Genomic DNA, 20,339 nt, shown 5'->3' on the forward strand with positions numbered 1-20,339 from the left:
CCAAGATTACACTTGATAAGAAGCCATTCTCTTCCTGACGGAGGATAGTGGAACACCACTTAATAGCATGAGTTCAGCGTCATGAACATGAAACGGCTCCTCAAAATATCACCATCAACGATATTCGACTAGAAGCCCTTCCTCCGGAAAGGCAGCATTCATCCACATTACACTTACTAACCTCAAACTTTGGAGGAAAGGCAGCCTTCATCCACATTACACTTACTAACCTCAAACTTTTGTTGTAAATGTCCCTTTTTATATGGTATTATTTTGTTGTATTAAGGCTCGAGCCTTCTCCCGTTATTGCAATTTTATTTATGTCTTTGATAAAAATAAAAAATAAAAAATAAACCCTTTTAATCACATTTATCAAAACAAAAAAATAATTTCTTTAAAATCAACCAACACTAAGCATTTTATACTCAGAAATAACTTGAATTCTCAATTGCAACAGGAGACACGTAAGAGAAAGAAACCACTTTTGTCAATCACAACAATGAAAAAAAAACTTATTTGTCTCTTCATTTAAAAAACAATGTTTTAATTTACAATTTAATTTTTAGTCGCATTTAATAAAAATGAGAAATAGCTATTTTTAAAGTTAATAAATCTTGCACAATAATTAAAGATTAACATTTTTAACGAATGTTGTAGGGTGTTAAATCCTTTTCTGAAGGGCTTACGAATCTAAAATTTAGTTTCAAGGGTCATTTTTTCTTATTTTTAAAGGGGTTTTTCGATGTTTTCCCTATTGTAATGAACTTTGGTTGGGTCGCAACAACTCCATTTTTAATCATATAAAAAAAAAAAAGGAACAAGAAAGATGGCAAAGAGAACACCTATACCTTAGTTGTTACAATAAGATAATAAGAGAAAGAGTAATGTGAAACGGGTATGCAGAACAATGATGAAATGAGGTTTCATGTAGCCGGTAGCTTAATGAGGAAGGAGCATGAAAATGAAAGGAATAATGGTTGAATTCTTTGAAACAGAACAATGAAACAAATGGTTTTGAAAATGATCAAAGGACGGTTTGATCAAAGAGTTTGTTTTTGTAGCTTTATTGTGAAGGAAGCTTTGACATTTTAAATTTCATTGAAACATCACTAATGAGATGAATAATGGGTGTGTTTGACATACATATTGTAACTAATAACTCATCAATTTCAATTTTTGTTTCGTTGTTTTGACCCTTCATTTTGCAATTGGCTTTTCAAACAAATTTCAAATATTAGCATTTTCTTTTTTACAAAACCTTTAATCATGTTTTTTTTTTTTTTTTAAGAATTGACATGAAGCGTGATATAGATTTCATTTTGCGATTCCAGATGTGTTGCCATTCTTGATAAGTGGATTTTAGGCAAGTCTGCTAACAATTACAACTTCCAAGCATTGGGTATTATCTTTTCCAAAGACGTTGTTACTTACTCCAAATATCTAACCAACAACGCTAGAACTCTCTAGAACAGTCTAATATACATAGAGAAATGATTTCTTGCTTTATTTGTTCAACAAGGAGTGTCTTCACAAGAGCTATATTCCTCGTGAAATAATAACTGAAAGAGTTTTATGGGAATCGCTAGTTCACAAGTCTGTGCACTTATATTTCCTTTAACGTCCGATCAACTAGGATCCAATTTTAACTAAGGATTTTGTTCCCATCGGAATCCTTTAATCGACGCACGCTGACATTTTTGCTTTGGTTAAGATCATGCTATGCAGCTTCAACTAAAGCATAGAATTGTACAAAATTATACCCTCACTCTATTTTGTTTGCATATTCTCTTATTTTGATTCAACAGATGGGGTTGTCTTCCAAGCAAATTCTCATGGACTTATGATTCCAAAGAGACATGTTATCTTCTAGAAGGAAAAGTTAAGGTAACACCAAATGGAGCAAATGAGTCAGTTGAATTTGATGCTGGTGACTTGGTTGTGTTTCCTAAAGGGATGAGTTGTACTTGGGATATGTGTCTGTTGCTCTCTTTGAATAAATCTTTAATATTGTGCCCCTAACGAATAAAATTGCAAACCGACTTGGCATAATGTTTTAGTGAATTAAGAACTTTGAAGTGGTTGTTAGGTTTTGTTGCTTAAAGTGTCCATTTGTATTAGTTAGTTTATAGGAAATTAATATCCAAATTAATGCTTCAATTTTTTTTAGAGGAATTTAATGTTTCAATTTCTTTAAATATATACTTTGTTTCAAGTAATATAGTATCTTTCTTCATTGCACCAAAAAAAACTCTCTTTCTTCAAAAAAATAGAATCTCTAATGCGGCATGTTAATTTCTTTTTTTGGTAGACAACGGCATGTTAATATTTACTTGTATAGTTTATTAAAAAAATTGGAGAAGAGAAAATTATTATTTATTAAACTAGTATTAATAGTCTGTTTATAACCGTCTCCAATGAAATTTACACTGTGTCCTGATTAGGTCACAATATCAATATCTTACCATTGAATTAAGATATCATAGATTTGCTCAGTGTCACAAATTTCATATGTTTGATGATAGTTGTACAATTGATATTATGAGTTGTAATTTGATGATAGCATGAATATGAGCTTTGCTACCTTCATCTAATAGTTGATATCATGTGTAGATCGTGATGAATTTGACACCATAAATTTGTTTATATGAGGAACTATATTTGTCATACATAATCTATTTTACACTGCTGCCTATTATTTCTATTATTATTATTATTGAATTATTATTATTGAATAGTTGATATCATATGTAGATTGTGATGAATTTGGATCCATAAGTTGTTTATACGAATAACTGCATATTTTATTTTTAGGGAACGAACGACTACATATTTATAATTTATAATAAATAGTGTAGTTATTAAATTTTCAATATTTTAAGATTTTATTGTCTAATATGAGTTTTTTTTTCTCATTTGTACTGAATTAATGCATCAATTTAAATTTCCTCATATTGTAAATTCGAAAATAGAAATTATTTTCATCTTTGTGAAATCTTAATTAGAGAATGAGTCATGAGTTATTCACGTTGAAGAATAAGTTGATACATATTGCCCTAAAAGAAAGTTATGATATACATATATAACATAATACTTTATGCATTGTAAAAACACACTTTTTACATTGCTTTCTATGATTTATTTCTTAGAAATATAGAAATTACATTTGTTCCCCCTAAATTTAACATTCTTTCACTCTAAATAAAAACACACTTTTTACATTGCTTTCTATGATTTATTTCTTAGAAATATAGAAATTACATTTGTTCCCCCTAAATTTAACATTCTTTCACTCTAAATATAGTGTCGATTATATTTTTTCTTAATCAAACTATTCTACAATTATTTCTTTTGTTGTAAAATCCTTACTTATAATCCATAACAATATATAAAGGGATGCACTTTTTTGGCTGGATTTTCTGTATTTTCAAATTTACTTTTCATTTAAATTACTTTACCAAATTTATAATACTATTTAAATATAGAGGAACAATTCACAACAATAAAAACAATATTGACCTTATATAAAAAAAAAGTTGTATTTTAATTTTGTGGAACATTTGTTCTTTCAATTTTACCCATCATTTTAATCATTTTGCAACCAAAAAAATCATTTTAATTATTTTTAACCATTTTATCGTTTCATGTCAATAAAAGCGAAAAGACAAACATAATAGTGTCCGTCTTGACACTAATAGTAGTAATAATATTACACTATTATACATAGGGTTAAATATGTTTTTATTCCCTATAAAATTGAGACCTTTTAAATTTAATTCTTACTTGATTTTAACAATTCTTTTAGTCCCTACAAAAAAACTTATGCCCTTGGTATTAGTCCCTGCTCAATTCAAATTTGTTTAATTTATGCTTAAACTCTTAAGTTTTTGAACAATTTTTTGTAGGAGTGTTAAAAACATTACTAAAAGTTCTTCCGCAAAAAAATATCGTAAAATTTGATTTCTATGTTCATATATTAGTACTTTTATCTTTAACTTTTATCGTTTTAAAAAAATTCATATTTAATTCGTTTCATGTTAAAAAATTCTAAATTTTAGTAAATGAATCTTTCATAATGTTCTAAACTTGTCTAAAAAAAATCGTTCAAAAATTCAAGAGTTTAAGAATAATTAAACAAACTTTGTTTTAGCAGGGATAAAAATTAGAAGTATTTTCTTTTGTAGGGACTAAAAAAACTATTAAAATTAAGTAAGGACTAAACTTAAAAGTGCCCAATTTTATATGGACCAGAAACATATTTAACCCTTATTCATATCAAAGTTGTAGGCTTAAAAATCCACTATAAGCCCACTAAAAAGTGTTCATTAATATTCCTATTTGTTCTTTTTTAACAAGTCTATCCACATTTACATTGAACGTTAAAATTCGTATTCTTGTAATATGAAGAGTATAATATAGATATTCTAGTCTAGTTGTAGTGCAACACTTAGCGGCGAAGCTCGCAGAAAATTTACGCAGGGGTCAACTATAAAAAAGATTTTTTTTTTAAAACAAACATATTAAATTTAAGGATAAAATATATTTTTAGTTCTATAAATTATAATTTTTTATGTTTAGTCCTTAAAAAAAAATTATTCAATTTTTGTCTCAATTTTTTAAAATCTTACAAAAAAAAATTTGTTTTTAATCTTGAATATAATCTCTAACAAAAAATTAAGGACTAAAATTAACAAATCTTACGAACTTAACATGAAAATCGCTATTTAGAAACGTTGGACAAAATGCGTTTCAAGAACCCAATTTCATCCATAATTGTCTGTTTAATAATAGATTAATAATAAGAACCCAATTTCATCCATAAGTTTCTACTCCTTTTCAGCTTTTAGAACAAGTAAAGTTAAATTCTTTTTATGGCTAAAATCAAAGCAGACACCTTTTGTTTATACTTACCATGACTGGTGGAAACATCCCTCTCTTTGTATGAGATTGTGTCTGTAATTTCTTTGACTGTTGGTTGGTGCTCCGTTGGAGTACTCTTGTGACTTTGTAAATATTCTCGGGTTTCCTTCTTTTAGCACACCTTGTGCGGGGGAAATACATGTAAATAAATAAGTTATTTGCAAGAAACTCATTGTCCATTTAATTTGTCTATGACTATAGTAATTTTTTACTTCATTATTTATGCTAATTTTTGTAACCGAACTTATTTAGGGTAGCGCGCTCAATGTTTATTATTTAAGGTAGCCGGATATGACCGTCAAAAAAAAAAAATACGGTAGCCGGATATGAATACATACAAATCAATTCAAGAATAATATATTTTTTTAGGTAGCGTTGGCTACCCCTCCCATATGAAGGGTTACGCCCTTGGTAACACTAGCTTGTAAAGTTAGTTACAGTCCTATCAGCTTATAAAATTACAAGTTTCAACGCGATGTAATATTCAACAATCAAAAAAAAAAATGAAATAACAACCTTTGAAGCATTGTGAATAATCTCTTCGCTGTCTGTTGTTGAATATGAATCACAATTCAAATTCTATCCCCTGTTCCATTTCTACATGGTATAGGAAATTGCTCTGGATTCTTCGATTATGATCCTCACTTTGTTGCAAACTGCTACTCCGGTGTTTGCAACAACCGCACCTCCATCACTGCCTTCGTCTTCTCTGTCAAATTTCAACCACTTTTCTGCCATCTTCGAGACGCTTGATGCACAAAACTACTTTCTCTGTGTCAGCAAGTCTAACCATTAATCAAATCTCACCAACTGCATCACTTTTTGTAAATATTCGATTTCGCAACTTTTGTCACGATTGACCACTTGAATCGTATCAATCCAGCGTATAAAGCTTGGAGGTCAAGATCATATACTCCTTGTCTTCGATTGACGATCGAAGAAGATGCGATTGGAAGAAACCATTGTTGGTAAATCTATGAATGAATCTTTCAGACCCACACCAATGTGAAATCGCAGCATGAAATCCAGGCCAATGTGAATGTGATTGTGAATCGGTTGTAAACTTTGTATCTTAATTTCTTTCTAAAAATCCAAATCAGAATTACCTTTTACACATTTGTAATCTCATTTGTTTCATATTCTCATATATTTTATGTCCCATCAACAAATGATTCTTGTTGAATCTTGAATGACTAGAACTGAATGATGATGATGATGATGATAGTAGTTGTTAGGATTGTAGAGAATAGAGAAGGGAAAGTAAATTGTGAAAAGAGAGGAAAAGTGTGAATTTCCGTGTGTATACAACAACTCTATGCGCTTATGTGACCTCAATAGTATATATACAACTTGAATGGTGATAGGATTTCTATGTCGTACATAGACCCAATACTTACTGACGTTCATAGAGACACTACGTACCCGTCTATCCTTTTTTTTTATTGCGTCAATGCGTATAAATTACGAACAATATTTTTTATGAAATTTAAAGTTATTTTTTGATTAAAATTATAGGTATAAATAATATATATTTTTGCATTTTCATATTGTAACAAATTATACTTATCTTTTTCAATGATATCAACAATATAAAAAATATAAATATAGATTACTACTAATTATATGGCTAATAAACTATAATTACATTTTTAAATATAGATTACTACTCTTTATATGATGTATAAAGTATAGATTACTACTAATTAAAAATGTAAATATACGGCTAATAAATGATAAAAGTTTGTAGCTCAGAAAATAGGAATAAGCACAATATTTGCTATCCTTCATTTCACAATTAAATGATCATGAATGAAGTTTATGAAAATATGGCTTCATGATAAAATAGAAGATTAAATTCTTGTTGTTACTTTGACTGCCTACATAAAAAAAAAATATTGCAAAGACATTTATTACATAAAATTATGGAAAAAAAAATATGATCTAGACGACTATATTTGTTAAATTTTTCACCATCATCAACAAATTGAGTTCCGTCCCGTTGAATGGACCATGGATCGCTGGGATAAACAGCATCGCAATGCTCCTTCTAAGCTCTTGGTATCAGATATTGTAACAAGTTTGTAGGCAGAAGCAGATTTCCTGTTGTAACAGCAGGGTGTAGTAAAGCATCTGAGTTGTCATATCAGAATTGTACCGTCATGATCATTTTAACAGTTTTCAATTTTAACCGTTTGATCTCAAATGAACAGCTGAGATTGAAAACTGCCAGCATTTGTTACAGCACCAAATCCGTATCCATAAAGAAAATGAGCATGTAAGTAACAAAAAAGACTGATATCTATAATTACAAGATCATACATGATAATTATTTTGAGACAATTCTATCCCTTTGTTATGAAATAAATAAATGGGGAGATTCTTCTTACAGTAAAACGTGAAGGATGCAGACAAGAGTATTGTATATCTATATCCTCCTCGCTAGGAACATATCAACTATCCAGTCAAATTCATCCAATGTACACTAATGGAATAGTTAACTTTTGCAAGTTTCGGAGTAGCAGAAAGTTATCTGGTAGTGAACATAACTTCGGAAACCCATGCCGTTTTAATACTAGAAGAGAAATCATGGCACCCAACCAATCCGATAAGGATGTTAGAGAAGGAAAAAAAATCCAGAGACAAATTTGCAGTGCGGGGATGCCTTTTATGCCGTCTAGTATGCTTTCATTAGGCCCTGAGACTTCCAGTTGACGAAGGGCAGTTAGACCGCTCATGTTACGTGGAAAAACTAATTGTGGACATAATTGAATTTTAAGTCTCTCTAGACAAGTTAGGTGTCTCATACCGTCAGAACTAGTTGAGCATCAAAACCACTACCTTGTGAACTAGTGTAATCACCCCATGACAAATATAAGCAACTTATGTCCATCTTGCCAATCAGTATAGCTTCTCTAACATCCCCTTCATTCGACAAATTCTCAAGGCCTTTGATGTGTAGCTCGCCTCCTAATTGTAAGTTGTGCAACTCTGCTAAACCAAACCCAATTTCTGAACCAACAGTGGAAATGGACAATGTTTTTAGACAAGTTAACTCCCCAATTCTAAAAGGAGTTGAGACTAATGACTAACAAATTTTAATCACGAGATGTCTAAGCTCCTACAATTGTGTAAATTGTTTCGGAAAACTAGAAAGATGAAAACATCGTTCAAGTTTTAAAGTTTGCAATTTCTGCAGCCTACAAACAAACTCAGGCAAGGTTGTGATCTCACTTTCGTAAAGTTCCAAGTACCTCGAATGCGTGAAATTCTTCAAGGCTGAGAGTTGAAAACAACTTGTACGTAAAGCTCGGAGAGGAGTAATTGATGGAAACACATAAATTTTTGGAGGGTTGTTTAAACTCAAGAATGGTTCTAAAAGATTCAACTTTCTTGAAGGGAATCATGTTGTAGTCAAATTTCCCTTTACTATATAAGCAACTTATATGGTGAACTCCAACTGACAAATTAGTAAAGCTTGAAGCCTCAGAAGCCGCACATTCTTCTCCCATAATGGACTGAGCTAAATCATGAACTAAATCATGTAATTTAAACGTAATGTTACCTACTATATCAGATTTTACTTATTGAAAAAAATGATCTATGGTATAATTCATTCCATACCTCGTTACCAACATGCTCCATGTGCAAATTTCCTCGAGATGTAATAAGTCCACTAGCCATCCAAAGATGAATGAGAGATTCCTTCATTATTTCAAAATCTTTAGGAAAAACAACACAAAAGTAAAACATGGCCTTGATGACAATTTCAAATTAAAGTAGCTTAATCTCAAAGGAGACAAGATAGGATCAATCCTCACTTAAATTCAAAAACTCACTTTCCTTTACAGAAAGCCATTAATGTTCCTCCCTTTTAAAGCACAAAAGGCTTCCCAATACTTTTGCAGCAAGAGGTGAACCCACACATTTTTTCACTATCTCCTTGTCGATTGCTGCAAGCTCTGCACACACTTCCCTCATTTGGTTCAAAAGCATGTTTAAACAATGACCAAATACCGTCATCATATAAACCCACCAAATGATGAGATGGGTGAGTTCCCATGATGGATGCAACAATTTCAAGTCGTGTAGTGACCAAAATTCATGAACCTTTCCTTGTATTTCCACACTGCAACAAAAACTTGAACTTGGACCATTTAACATGGTCTTCGTTCCACATATCATCTGGTACAAGAAAATACCTTTTGCTTTACAAAACCTCTTGAACCTTTTTTTTTTGTATTGATTCCAAAGACAAGATATTAGGATTTTGTCTTGTGGCAGATTCTATGATGGAGTGTAGAATTTTCATCATGTTGAAATCATCTGGAACACAAATCCATATTTTCAACTCAAAATGTGAGCTTACGCTTTCATTGTTGTAGACCAGTTGAGCAAGTGTTGTTTTTCCATTTCCATTGTGGCCAACAATAGAATAAGTAGAAAGTTCTTCATTGTCACTAGCATGGCTTAAGATACTCAACAATCTGCTCTTTATCTTTGTCTCTTCCATATACTTTGGGTTCACCGATGATAGAGGTAGTTTGGCGCCACTCTTCATCTTCTTGTTGGCACTCCATGGCCCCCACATGTAATCCGAACTTGATCCTGTCTTCAACAATAACAACAATCTTTTTAGCAACTTCTTTCATCCTCTTTACATTATCTCGACGATCCAAAATCTTCTTAGGATGTAAACGAGTGAGACAATTGATGTCTCCATGTGCTTTTGATGTTATCAAACATAGGTCCAATATATCATCAAGAACATGAGCAGCATCAGCATGCTTCTGTAGCCAGTCTTTCACAACATGGCTTGTTATTTGCTTCTCTTCAACATCTTTAAGGACGACTCGAATTGCAGTGATATTTCCAATTAGCTTTTCAGATTGTTCGCCAACACCCATAAAGTCTTCAAGCTCCTCTCGAACAATTGATCCGAGGTTTTGAATCATGATTCCAATTAAAGTGTCAGTCATTTGCAGGTATGAGAAAAAAAATTAATCAAATTTTGGATTGAAGATGACCTTGCCCTAGGGAAATGACTATGCTAAATTATTTGTTTTCAAATATATCTCTTACATTAACGGTTACAAATCTCTTGTACCTTTTTTCTTCAAAAAATAAAATAAAAAATCTCTTGTACCTTTTCAAAGTTGTCTCTTCTAAACAATTAGCACTACAATACAAATCAACATAATACAAGTTTTTGAAGGTGTATGACAGTGAGTGAGTAAAAAAAAACAAATTTGGGAATCTTTTAATAATACAAAATGTGAGACTCAATCGTTGACAAATAAAAAAAACTAACATAACAACTAACATTTGTTATTTAAAAAAATTCATGATGAATCATCCTGACTAACCCACCTGATATCAAACATGCACTAAATTTGCACTAATAGTCATTTCACAAATTTGAATTATATTGTTTCATTTAGGTTGCATAACCAATATTTTACCATTGACATCTCATATAGATTAACGACGAGCAACTCTTACATAGACATAAACCTAAGTAAAATTTAGTTAGGCACACACACATAGATGATAAAATTTAAAAGTGAAATGATATTAAGTGATGTGATTTGATTATTTTTCTTTTAAATATTATCATTTATGTGTGTGTGCCCAAATACTATTGATTTGAGGTTGTGTTCAACTAAGTATTTCTCGAGATTAACATGTATATTCAAGACCCAAGTATCTTTATAAGATACAGAACTAACAACAACAAGAATATTGCAGAATTGGATTCGTCGGTGTCACAAAAAATTTCATCAGTTTGATGATAAATTTGACTTCTTTTTTTTTTGAAATTTTTGACAATTCATATTATGAGTTATATACGAAGCATGAATATGAGCTTTGCTAACTTCACCTAACAGTTGATATCATAAGTAGCTCGTGATGAATTTGGGTCTTAAAGTTGTTTATATGAATGACTACAGATTTTTCTTCAAAAAAAATGAATGACTACAGATTTGTTGTATATAGTCTATTTTACACTGCTATTTATTATTTATATCTAATGGTCGATAACTTTTTTTGTTTTTGAATGATTTTAGGTCCATAACTTGTTTATATGAATGACTACATGTTTGCCATTTATAAAAAGTAGTACTTTTGGTGGTCGTTATAAAATTTGTTTTGAATTCATCCATGATCCATCAATATAAATTTCTAGAATGGTCAATCTAAAAATGGAAATTCATCTATGTGAAATCGTATCAAAGAATGAATCATAAGAATAGTATGAGTTGTTCAAATTGATAAATAAGTTATGATACTATGATTTCATACTTTATTCTTTGTAAAAACACATTTTTTTACATTGCTTATTATTTATATCTTAGACATATCTATCTATTATTTATATCTTAGACATATAACATTACTTGTGTTCTCCCTAAATTTTACATTCTTTCACATGTTCTCTTATTCAAAATGTTCTACAATTATTCTTTTGTTGGAAAATATTCACTTACAACAAACAATAATCCATTAATTCTCTAAAAAAACAACAATAATCCATTAATGTACATATTTACCGTATGTTTGTTACGGATTAAAATAAATGTGATTTTTAAATTGAATAATTTGGAGATTAATTTTTAGTTTTTATAAAAAAAAACATTATATATATTTTGTTTTTGATACAAATATATAAATAGATTTTTCATTACAAAACTAGATCAATATTTTGTCCCTTATTTTCTCTTTTCTCTTAAAAAAAATCTATTTTTATATAAGCTATTATTAACAACTTCTCATATGAAGTTGTTTTTAGATTATGATTATTATTTTTTTAAATTGTAAAATGGATGCAATACTCCTAGGTGATTACTTTTTAAAAAATGATTATTTTTAAAAAGAAAGTGGTTTTTTTCTTAAAAGAATTATAACAATCGGTCTCTATTTTTCTTAAATAATCGCAAATTAAATAAATATTTTTGAAACATAAACTTTATACCTTTTTAAAATATTGACCAAAATAATATAATAACTACTAATTCAATATAGTAAGTTTATTTATTCAAAAAAAAAAACATTGTAACTTTTATAAAATGACTTGGAAATTATACCTAAAAAAAATTACTTAGAATTCATAAAGACTTGGAAAAAGAGGATTTGAAAGTATAGATGTGAATTCGGTCCAAAAAAAAGTATAGATTTTTTTTGAAGGGTAAAAAAAAAAAGAATAGATGTTAACTAGCAATTCTTAATATAGAAACTAATAACGATGAGTTTATTTCACTACTAAAAAAAGGTCATTTTCGGACAAAATTTCGGACGGTTTTGGGACGGAATTTACGAAAAATTTCCACGGAATTTGGACAGAAATGTGTTTTCGAACGGAATTCGGACAGATAGGGTGTTGTCCGAAAAAGCCGCGTCGCAAATTGTATTTTCGTCCCAAATTCCGTCCGAAATATATTTCAGACGGATTTCGTACAGTTTTCGCACAAACACAGTTGTGGGATATTGGACTAAACTTCAAACGGATTTCGGACGGAATTGAATTTAATTTCCTACGGTTTTCAGATGGAATTTAATTTAATTTCCTACGAATTTCAGACGGAATTGAGTTAAAATTTACTACCGTTGATGCAGAACCGACATTCTTTGGCGATTTTGTAGTCTTTGTAGTACAACATACAACCATTGATGCAACAATCTATTACTTTACTTTCCATTCCAAGCTTTGATACCAACTTCTTTGCATAGTAGAAATTAGGGAAGAGACAGTTATCCTTAGGCATACCCTTCTTCATAGTTTTAAGTAGCTTATCAAAACTTTTTTGGGACATATTCCCGTCGTATTTAATAGCCAACATTTCAACCGCCATAGATAATTCTGAGTGGGTATCACAGCCTTCCCACAATGGTCGTTGTGCAGATTGTAACAAATCATAAAAAAGTTTGGCTTCCCTATTTGGAGGTTCCTCCGGTTGTGGCTCAAATTGGTCCAAATTTTCTGGCCTAGTAGCATCAAAAATCATAGCCTCGTAAGTATTTCTTTGTGACTCGAAACTTGACGACTGACTGCATGTGCTTTCTCTGCTCACGTTATTTGCATTTCTACTACTTGAGCTTAAAGAACTCTCCCCATGAGAATCCCAACACCAATACTACGGCTTGAAACCATGCTTATACAAATCGAGCGTAACCTCACCAGGAGTTAAGAAATCTATGTTTCTATGTTTACTACAAGGACACCTAAGTTTACCTCCATTATCTGTAAACTCGGGTTGCCTAATTGATTGTTCTATAAAATTCTTAACACCACTAACAAATTATGTTCTCATTTCTGCCCGATTGGGAAGAAGTCTTTTATACATCCATTTTTGATGTTCAGGGATTCCCATATTCTGTTTCATGTGAATAAATTTAGCAATGCATGTATAAAGTGTCCATGATGTCTTAGATCTTACAAGACTGTTCACAATGTGTTAACTTGTTATGTCACTATATGGATTTACAACTAATAATTTCCAAAGTGACTAACAACATAAAATAAGTTTTCATATAAAAAGATAAATATCAAATCAACATGATACTAAAAGTTTTCATATAAATCAAATCAACATAAAACAACTAACTCAGAACAACAACTAATAATTTTCATATAAATCAAATCGAACATAAAACAAAATATACAAACAAGAATACAACACAAATATGTGACAGCAGTACCTCACCACAATAAAACACCAAAAGTTATCAAAATGGATATTTGTTGGAAATACACACACTAAAAGGGGGCTTGCTTTACTAATTTAGAATATTACTTGTTGCAAAAGGGAGCTTGCATTACTTTGGAAAAGTGTAACGCCCCGTTTTTCAGCACCAAATATTGTGTTTAATTTTTTTTTTATAAAACGAAAGAATAAATAAAACATTTTTAATCACAAGTCATAGACTTTTATCAACAAAATAAAGTGAAGGTTTTTTTTTTTCAAAATGAACATCAGAGTTATATAGAGCTTGTTTGGCAACGGAATAATTTACAAGACATAGGTACATCCCTACGCAGAGGGAGAATTTCCTTTCAAAAGTATTCACTAAAATAAAAAGGACCCTAAGCTGATCTTTAACTATAAAAAAAATAAAGTTGGGTACTGGACCCACCTATGACCTTAAACAAAACATGGCTCCCTACTAACTATAAGGCTGGCAGCGAGTATGTTACCCGTAGATGTGACCCGTCATGAGGCCGGGTCAAATCCCCAAGACATAGTAGTCCAGATATCAGGGAAGTTGAACTTTGTCGCCTCCAATGGAAGCGTCTCAGAATCCTATGGTGTCGTCATAATCTATGGCATATAGCCCACACATCCACTGAAAGGGTCATCAATCCGAAAATAACAAATATACAAGAAGCATAAACAGAGAAAACATTATACTTGAATTGAAGATCTCATTTCAACCCACGTATGGAAACAAGTAGAAATTAAGATTAATCAAAATTATTTAGACTCGATTCCTAATGCAATGCAGACTCTACATGAGTGTGAAGCCTATCACAGGACATCACATGCATATGATTCCGGAATTAATACACCTCCGCAGAGGGTTGTGGCCGCGCCACTAAGGAGATAAGTATCTACTCATCTATCAGACTCAATGATCCACTACGGGATAAGGTGGTATTAAAACGCACCCCGTGCCACCTCTTAGGTGTGCACCTCGTGACTCCTCTCTGGTGGCCACGTTTACTATGAAATGCATGAGCATACGATTCCCCTTATATGCTAAGCATTTCTAATAATATGCAATATCTTAATTTTAGCATAAGCATATGTAAATCATTAATCTCATTCATAAATGACTGCATATATATACATATATATTCATTTATTCACCTTGGAATTTAAGCATCATCAAACACATGAAAATACGGAGCAGATATACATAACAAGGAATAGTGTATAGATATATCTAAAAACGGAAAGGTACCCTTACCTCGACTAGTTTTTCCTTATATTTTTCTTAAACGTCAAAACCCTCAAGAACCCAATAGCATTCGCAAAGGTGATATCCCCAATTTTATTCTCACACCAATAGCCTTCCAAGTATATGCTTTTAATTTATTATCTTACTCATTTCCCCAACTCTCACAATCCCACTTTATTCTCACTCAAACTTTCTCATCATCTCACCTATCTCTCAAAGATCACAGCACAAACACTCAAGAGAAAGAAAAATGATAACTGAAGAAGGAGAGAGAGAGAGAGAGAGAGAGAGAGAGAGAGAGAGAGAGAGAGAGAGAGAGAGAGAGAGAGAGAGAGAGAGAGAGAGATGACCGGATTTGAAAGAAAGCAAGAAAGATAGGACTTGACCGGTTTTTATCCAAAGAAACCACGACTTTGAAGTTTAAGAATTAGGCCAAGATCTATTATTATTATTATTATTATTATTTATTTTATTTATTTGATAAAAGTTAACACTATTAGAAGTTTTCTTTTCCTAAAATTAACTAACACTTGAAAATTACTCTTAATCAAGAAAACTTTTCTAACTTTAATCAAGATTACCTTATTTTAAACCAACCTTAAATTATAATGATCTTAACGTTTTTGTCATTAAATTTTAAGGAACTCGATAGAGTCTCGTTTGTTTTTATGTCCCTTTCTAAACTTTGTTAATTCCGTTAAAACTTTACTTGCGCTGACTGGATTTATTAAAAACTATATAAACAATATTTTCAATTGTTTTAAATCAAATGAGATTATAATAGCCATTTTCTTAAATACTAAAAAGATTGTATAATGTTTATTTCTAAAAAATGGTTTGTCGAGAAACCTCCAACCCATATATAATTTTTTTTTCTCTAAACTTGTTATTCTAAAAATAATAGTACCTTTCTATCCCTTTTAAGTTACTAACTAAATCATTGGCTTTAAATCAAACTTAGTAACAAAGGTACAATTCTTTTGATACCCTTAATTACCGTACAATTCTTTTGATACCCATAATTACCGAAAGTAGTAAAAATTTAATTATACTACATAATCTATTTTCACACTAAAACTATGCTTACGAAATTCCAAAGTCTATGACTACAACTAATAAGTCTACTAAATTAATTTTAACATTTTTATCTTATTACAACTCACATGATTATGCTTATGGCAGTGACGGTTTTGAAGAAAAACAAATCGAAATCCAATATGTCAATTTATTTAAAAAAAATCCATACGGAAGTTTCAAAAATCTTAAACTTTTCCAAAACAATTTTGCTTAAATAAATTTTTGTCCAGGAAAAGTATTTGTAAACGGTTGATTCAATTAACATGTTAAAAGTAGAATAGAGATTCTAAATTAAACTATTATTTCCAGTTTTAGTTCAACTAGGAATTATGCCAAATTTAAAGTCATTAAAGATAATTATACTTTGTTAGTCATGGTAAAGTCAAAGTCCAATATATGTCCACATATTATTTTTCTTTTCTCCAAGTTGTACGTATGTCCATATGCATAGAGATGAAGCCACTTGAAAATTAAGAAAAAATTGAAGTATATATTATAAAAGAGTTGAAACAAGTTTAATATCTTCTTTCTGGTTTATTTTATAACACTAAAACCGTATTAACCAATTTTAATTTCTTGCTGAACTAGAAACACTAGTTTTCTTTTTGATTGGGACAATATAAGATATTAGTTAAGTATAATAGGAATTGAAAATATAGGAATAGTCAGGAAGACATGGAAACAAGGAATCGTTAGAGAAGAGGTTAGGGGATAACATGGGAAATTTAGAAACAAACCTTTGATTGACTCTAGCTTTTGGGTTATGGTGTATATGTGTATGTAAAAGTGAACACCTTGTGGAAGAGAGACAAAAAGAGATAAACAGAAAATGAGAGAAGAGGAAGTGAGAGGTTGATATGAGAATTTCTTTCTATGTTAGATGTGGATGACAATTTGTATGCCTCTCATACTTAGAGGAAAAGGATGGTGAAGGATCAAGAGAGATGGGAGGTTTATAATTTTGTAGTGAGAGAAGTAGGTAGAGAGAACAAAGAAGAGAGAAGAATGAAGGAAGAAAAAGAAACGTGAAAGAAAAGGAAGAAAGAAGAGAGAAGTATGAAGATAGGAGAAAGAGAAGAGAGATACGTGAGAGACAAAGAGGTGGGAGGAAAGAAAATGGAATGGGTTCCATTTATAGGAAAACAAGGGTGTAGGTGGAGTCTCACACTAAAATATCTAAGTAAAAAGACTTGAACCATGCAAAATGTATAGTGGGTGCCGTGTGAGAAAGAATATGGGGGAGAGGATATTTTCTTTCACAAGCCAATCTTCATTTGACTATACTAGTTACATTTGGTTCTTATGAGAAAATTTTCGATGGGAAAAATATTTTTATTGCATAAATCTATCATCAATAATTTTATGAGTCTATACAAAAAATTTCATACAAAACGGAGTTTGTTTTAAAAATTAAGCGCGGTAAATTTTCCGTTTCAGGAAGAGACTGAAAATTAAATTCTCGAGAAATTTTCTGAAAAATTTATCATGAGTCGCTATCACGATAAAAACTACAAAATATTCGAGTAGCGATAAAAATTCATCGTCGAAGGTATTATTTATTTTTATTTGATCGTAATTTAAAATAGATATAGGAACATAATATTATATTATCAATATTCATTTATTCTTAAAATTACGGGCCAATCTAAAGGATGTTCAGCATTTATTTTAATGGAAAATGTAGACCAAATATCAACTTTACCTATAGATACTGATAATAATAGTGAACACTTCTCTATAATACAAACCAGAAGAAATAGAATAGAAAGTAGAAGTGAATACCATTACACCGATTGAGTCTTGTACAATCATAGCAAAGCTTCACACAAGATCAAAGTTATTTCACAATATTTTTCAAGCTACTTTGTGTCAAAACTCAAAAACAGTAACAGAATGATTTTTAGAAATTTATTGAGATATGTTAGAATTTAATTAGAATAAGCGCAACAAGAAGTTCACACAAATATTTTATGTCAATTGAAATGATTTGAAAATAATAAATGGAGTACAAAAGAATGACATGTTACTTGCTCAAAGCCTTTTTGATGAATTGAAATATTGAATGTTTAAGTTTTCTAACATAGTGGTTTTATGAATGAAAATAAGTGCAAAAATTAGGGTAGCCAAGTTAGCGTGGAAATTATGGTATTCTGTTTGTAAATGTATTAAATAAGTGTACAACAACTGTCAAAAAAAAGTTTATATAAACAATAAATATATACAAACGATGACACAACAGGATAGGAATGAAAAACTCATCAGTGGGGAGAAATATTAAGGATTGCTGCATTTTAGAGGGAATTTGTTAGGTTAAATGGTGCGCTGCATTTTAGATGGAATTTGTTAGGTTAAATTGTTGCTAACCTAATGCAGCATTTTAGAGGGAAATTATTAGGTTAAGTTGCTGCAGACCTGATAAAATTAATAAATAAGGATTAGGGTAGCCGAGTTTGCATGGAAGTTAGGGTATTAGGTTTGTAAACGTGTTAAATAAGTGTAGAAAATATTGTCAAAAAAAAGGGCAATATGATAGGAATGAAATTGGTGCGATGCATTTTTTTAGTATTAAATAAGTGTACAAAATATTGTCAAAAAAAAGGCAGGAGGATAGGAATGAAATTGGTGCGATGCATTTTTTTAGATGAAATTTGTTAGGTTAAATTACTGTTAACCTAATACAGCAAATGAGCTGGAAAATATTAGGTTAAATTGCTGCAGACCTAACAAAATTAATAAATAAGAATATATATATATATATATATATATATATACCTTTTATGAATGTGTCTTTTATAGCAAGTTATTCTATGAGCATTTGCTAAAAAACACCAACTAATTTTTATGAATGTGTCTTTTAGCAAAGTTATAACTAAAAAGTGGAAATCACACCTTGGGGTGTGGCTTGCTAACAGACACCTTCATGGGTGGCTTCTAGCAAAACCTATATATATATAGGGATTTGCTAGAAGACACCTTTTATGAAGGTGTCTTTTAGCAAGTTATTCTATGAGCATTTATTAAAAGACACCAACTAATTTTTATGAAGGTGTCTTTTAGCAAAGTTATAACTAAAAAGTGGAAATCACACCTTGAGGTGTGGGTTGCTAAAAGACACCTTCAAGGGTGGCTTCTAGCAAAACCCATATATATATATATATATATATATATATATATATATATATAAGAGGGCGGATATTTTGACTCAAAGAGTAAGTTTGTTTACTTACTCCAAATCTATATATACATGTGTGTGTGTGTGTTAGTTGAAGATGATCTTGTGTTTTTCCTGAAGAAAAGAGATGATCTTGATGTTATGTGAAGTGTTGTTGATTATAAAATTGTTTCCATTTCTATAAATCAATTTATGTTTAATTGGTGAAACTTGAATAGGTGATTCTTAGGCCGATAGAAATACATTATATTCCTCGTGAGCTTAGCTCAATTGGTATGGACAATGCATAAAATATGCAATGTTCGGGGTTCGAATCTCGGCCACCACAAAAAAAGATAGAAATACATTATAAATGATAAAATATTGGATTTTTCAAAGACCTAAATTAAATCAAATATAAATAATTGCATAAAATATGCAAGGTCCGGGGTTCGAATCTCGATCACCACCAAAAAAAGATAGAAATACATTATAAATGATAAAATATTGGATTTTTCAAAGACCTAAATTAAATCAAATATAAATAACTGCATAAAATATGCAAGGTCCGGGGTTCAAATCTCGATCACCACCAAAAAAAGATAAAAATACATTATAAATGATAAAATATTGGATTTTTCAAAGACCTAAATTAAATCAAATATAAATAACTTATATCAATTATTAAAATTCTATTTAACTTAATTTTAATATATGAATGAATATTTTATTGGGTTGTAATTGAGAACAAACTATTATAGGTTAGGGTATTCTCTTAGTAAGCTCGTTGAGAGGTCCTCTCTAGTTGTGCTTATGTATCCTGGCTATCCATTCCATTATGTCAAAAATTACTACTTTCTCTGTCCCGCAATAGATGACCCATTTGAAAATGTGTAATTTTGACCTAACTTACTTTGATCATATTTTTCTACTAATATACAAAGATAAATAATATCATATAAGATGTCGTTAGATTTATCTCGATGAGTATTTTCAAGATATCAAATTTTCATAATTTTTTCTAATATATTATTCAAGATATTTAAACTCAAAATTATACATTGACATGCGTAATAAGGTCAACTGTGTCAAGTATTATGAGATGGAGGGATTATAATGGATCATAACATTCTTTTATTGTCAAGAGCTTAAAAAACGGAACAGAATCAAATTGCAAATTTCAAAAGTTCCAATTTTCAAAAGTTCATGGATCATAAATCGATGAACTTCAAATGTTTCC

The 20,339-nt window shown here is 30.5% G+C and overlaps 1 protein-coding gene and 2 pseudogenes across 1 annotated transcript; 1 reads left to right on the plus strand and 2 right to left on the minus strand.

Annotated features, from left to right (window-relative positions):
* Positions 1-999: 999 nt before the first annotated feature.
* Positions 1,000-2,019, plus strand: LOC146916892 (uncharacterized). The gene is made up of 2 exons (XM_085721763.1): positions 1,000-1,034; positions 1,806-2,019. Exons 1-2 carry the CDS (start codon positions 1,000-1,002, stop codon positions 2,017-2,019), a joined length of 249 nt encoding a protein of 82 aa, XP_085577889.1.
* Positions 2,020-7,432: 5,413 nt separating this feature from the next.
* LOC146916893 (putative disease resistance protein RGA4 pseudogene) lies at positions 7,433-9,893 on the minus strand (annotated as a pseudogene).
* Positions 9,894-12,503: 2,610 nt separating this feature from the next.
* LOC146916894 (uncharacterized) lies at positions 12,504-13,283 on the minus strand (annotated as a pseudogene).
* Positions 13,284-20,339: the final 7,056 nt, after the last annotated feature.

Source organism: Medicago sativa, chromosome 6, assembly GCF_051527215.1.
Source record: "Medicago sativa cultivar Bolivia chromosome 6, Bolivia_mono, whole genome shotgun sequence".
Taxonomy (NCBI): Eukaryota; Viridiplantae; Streptophyta; class Magnoliopsida; order Fabales; family Fabaceae; genus Medicago; species Medicago sativa.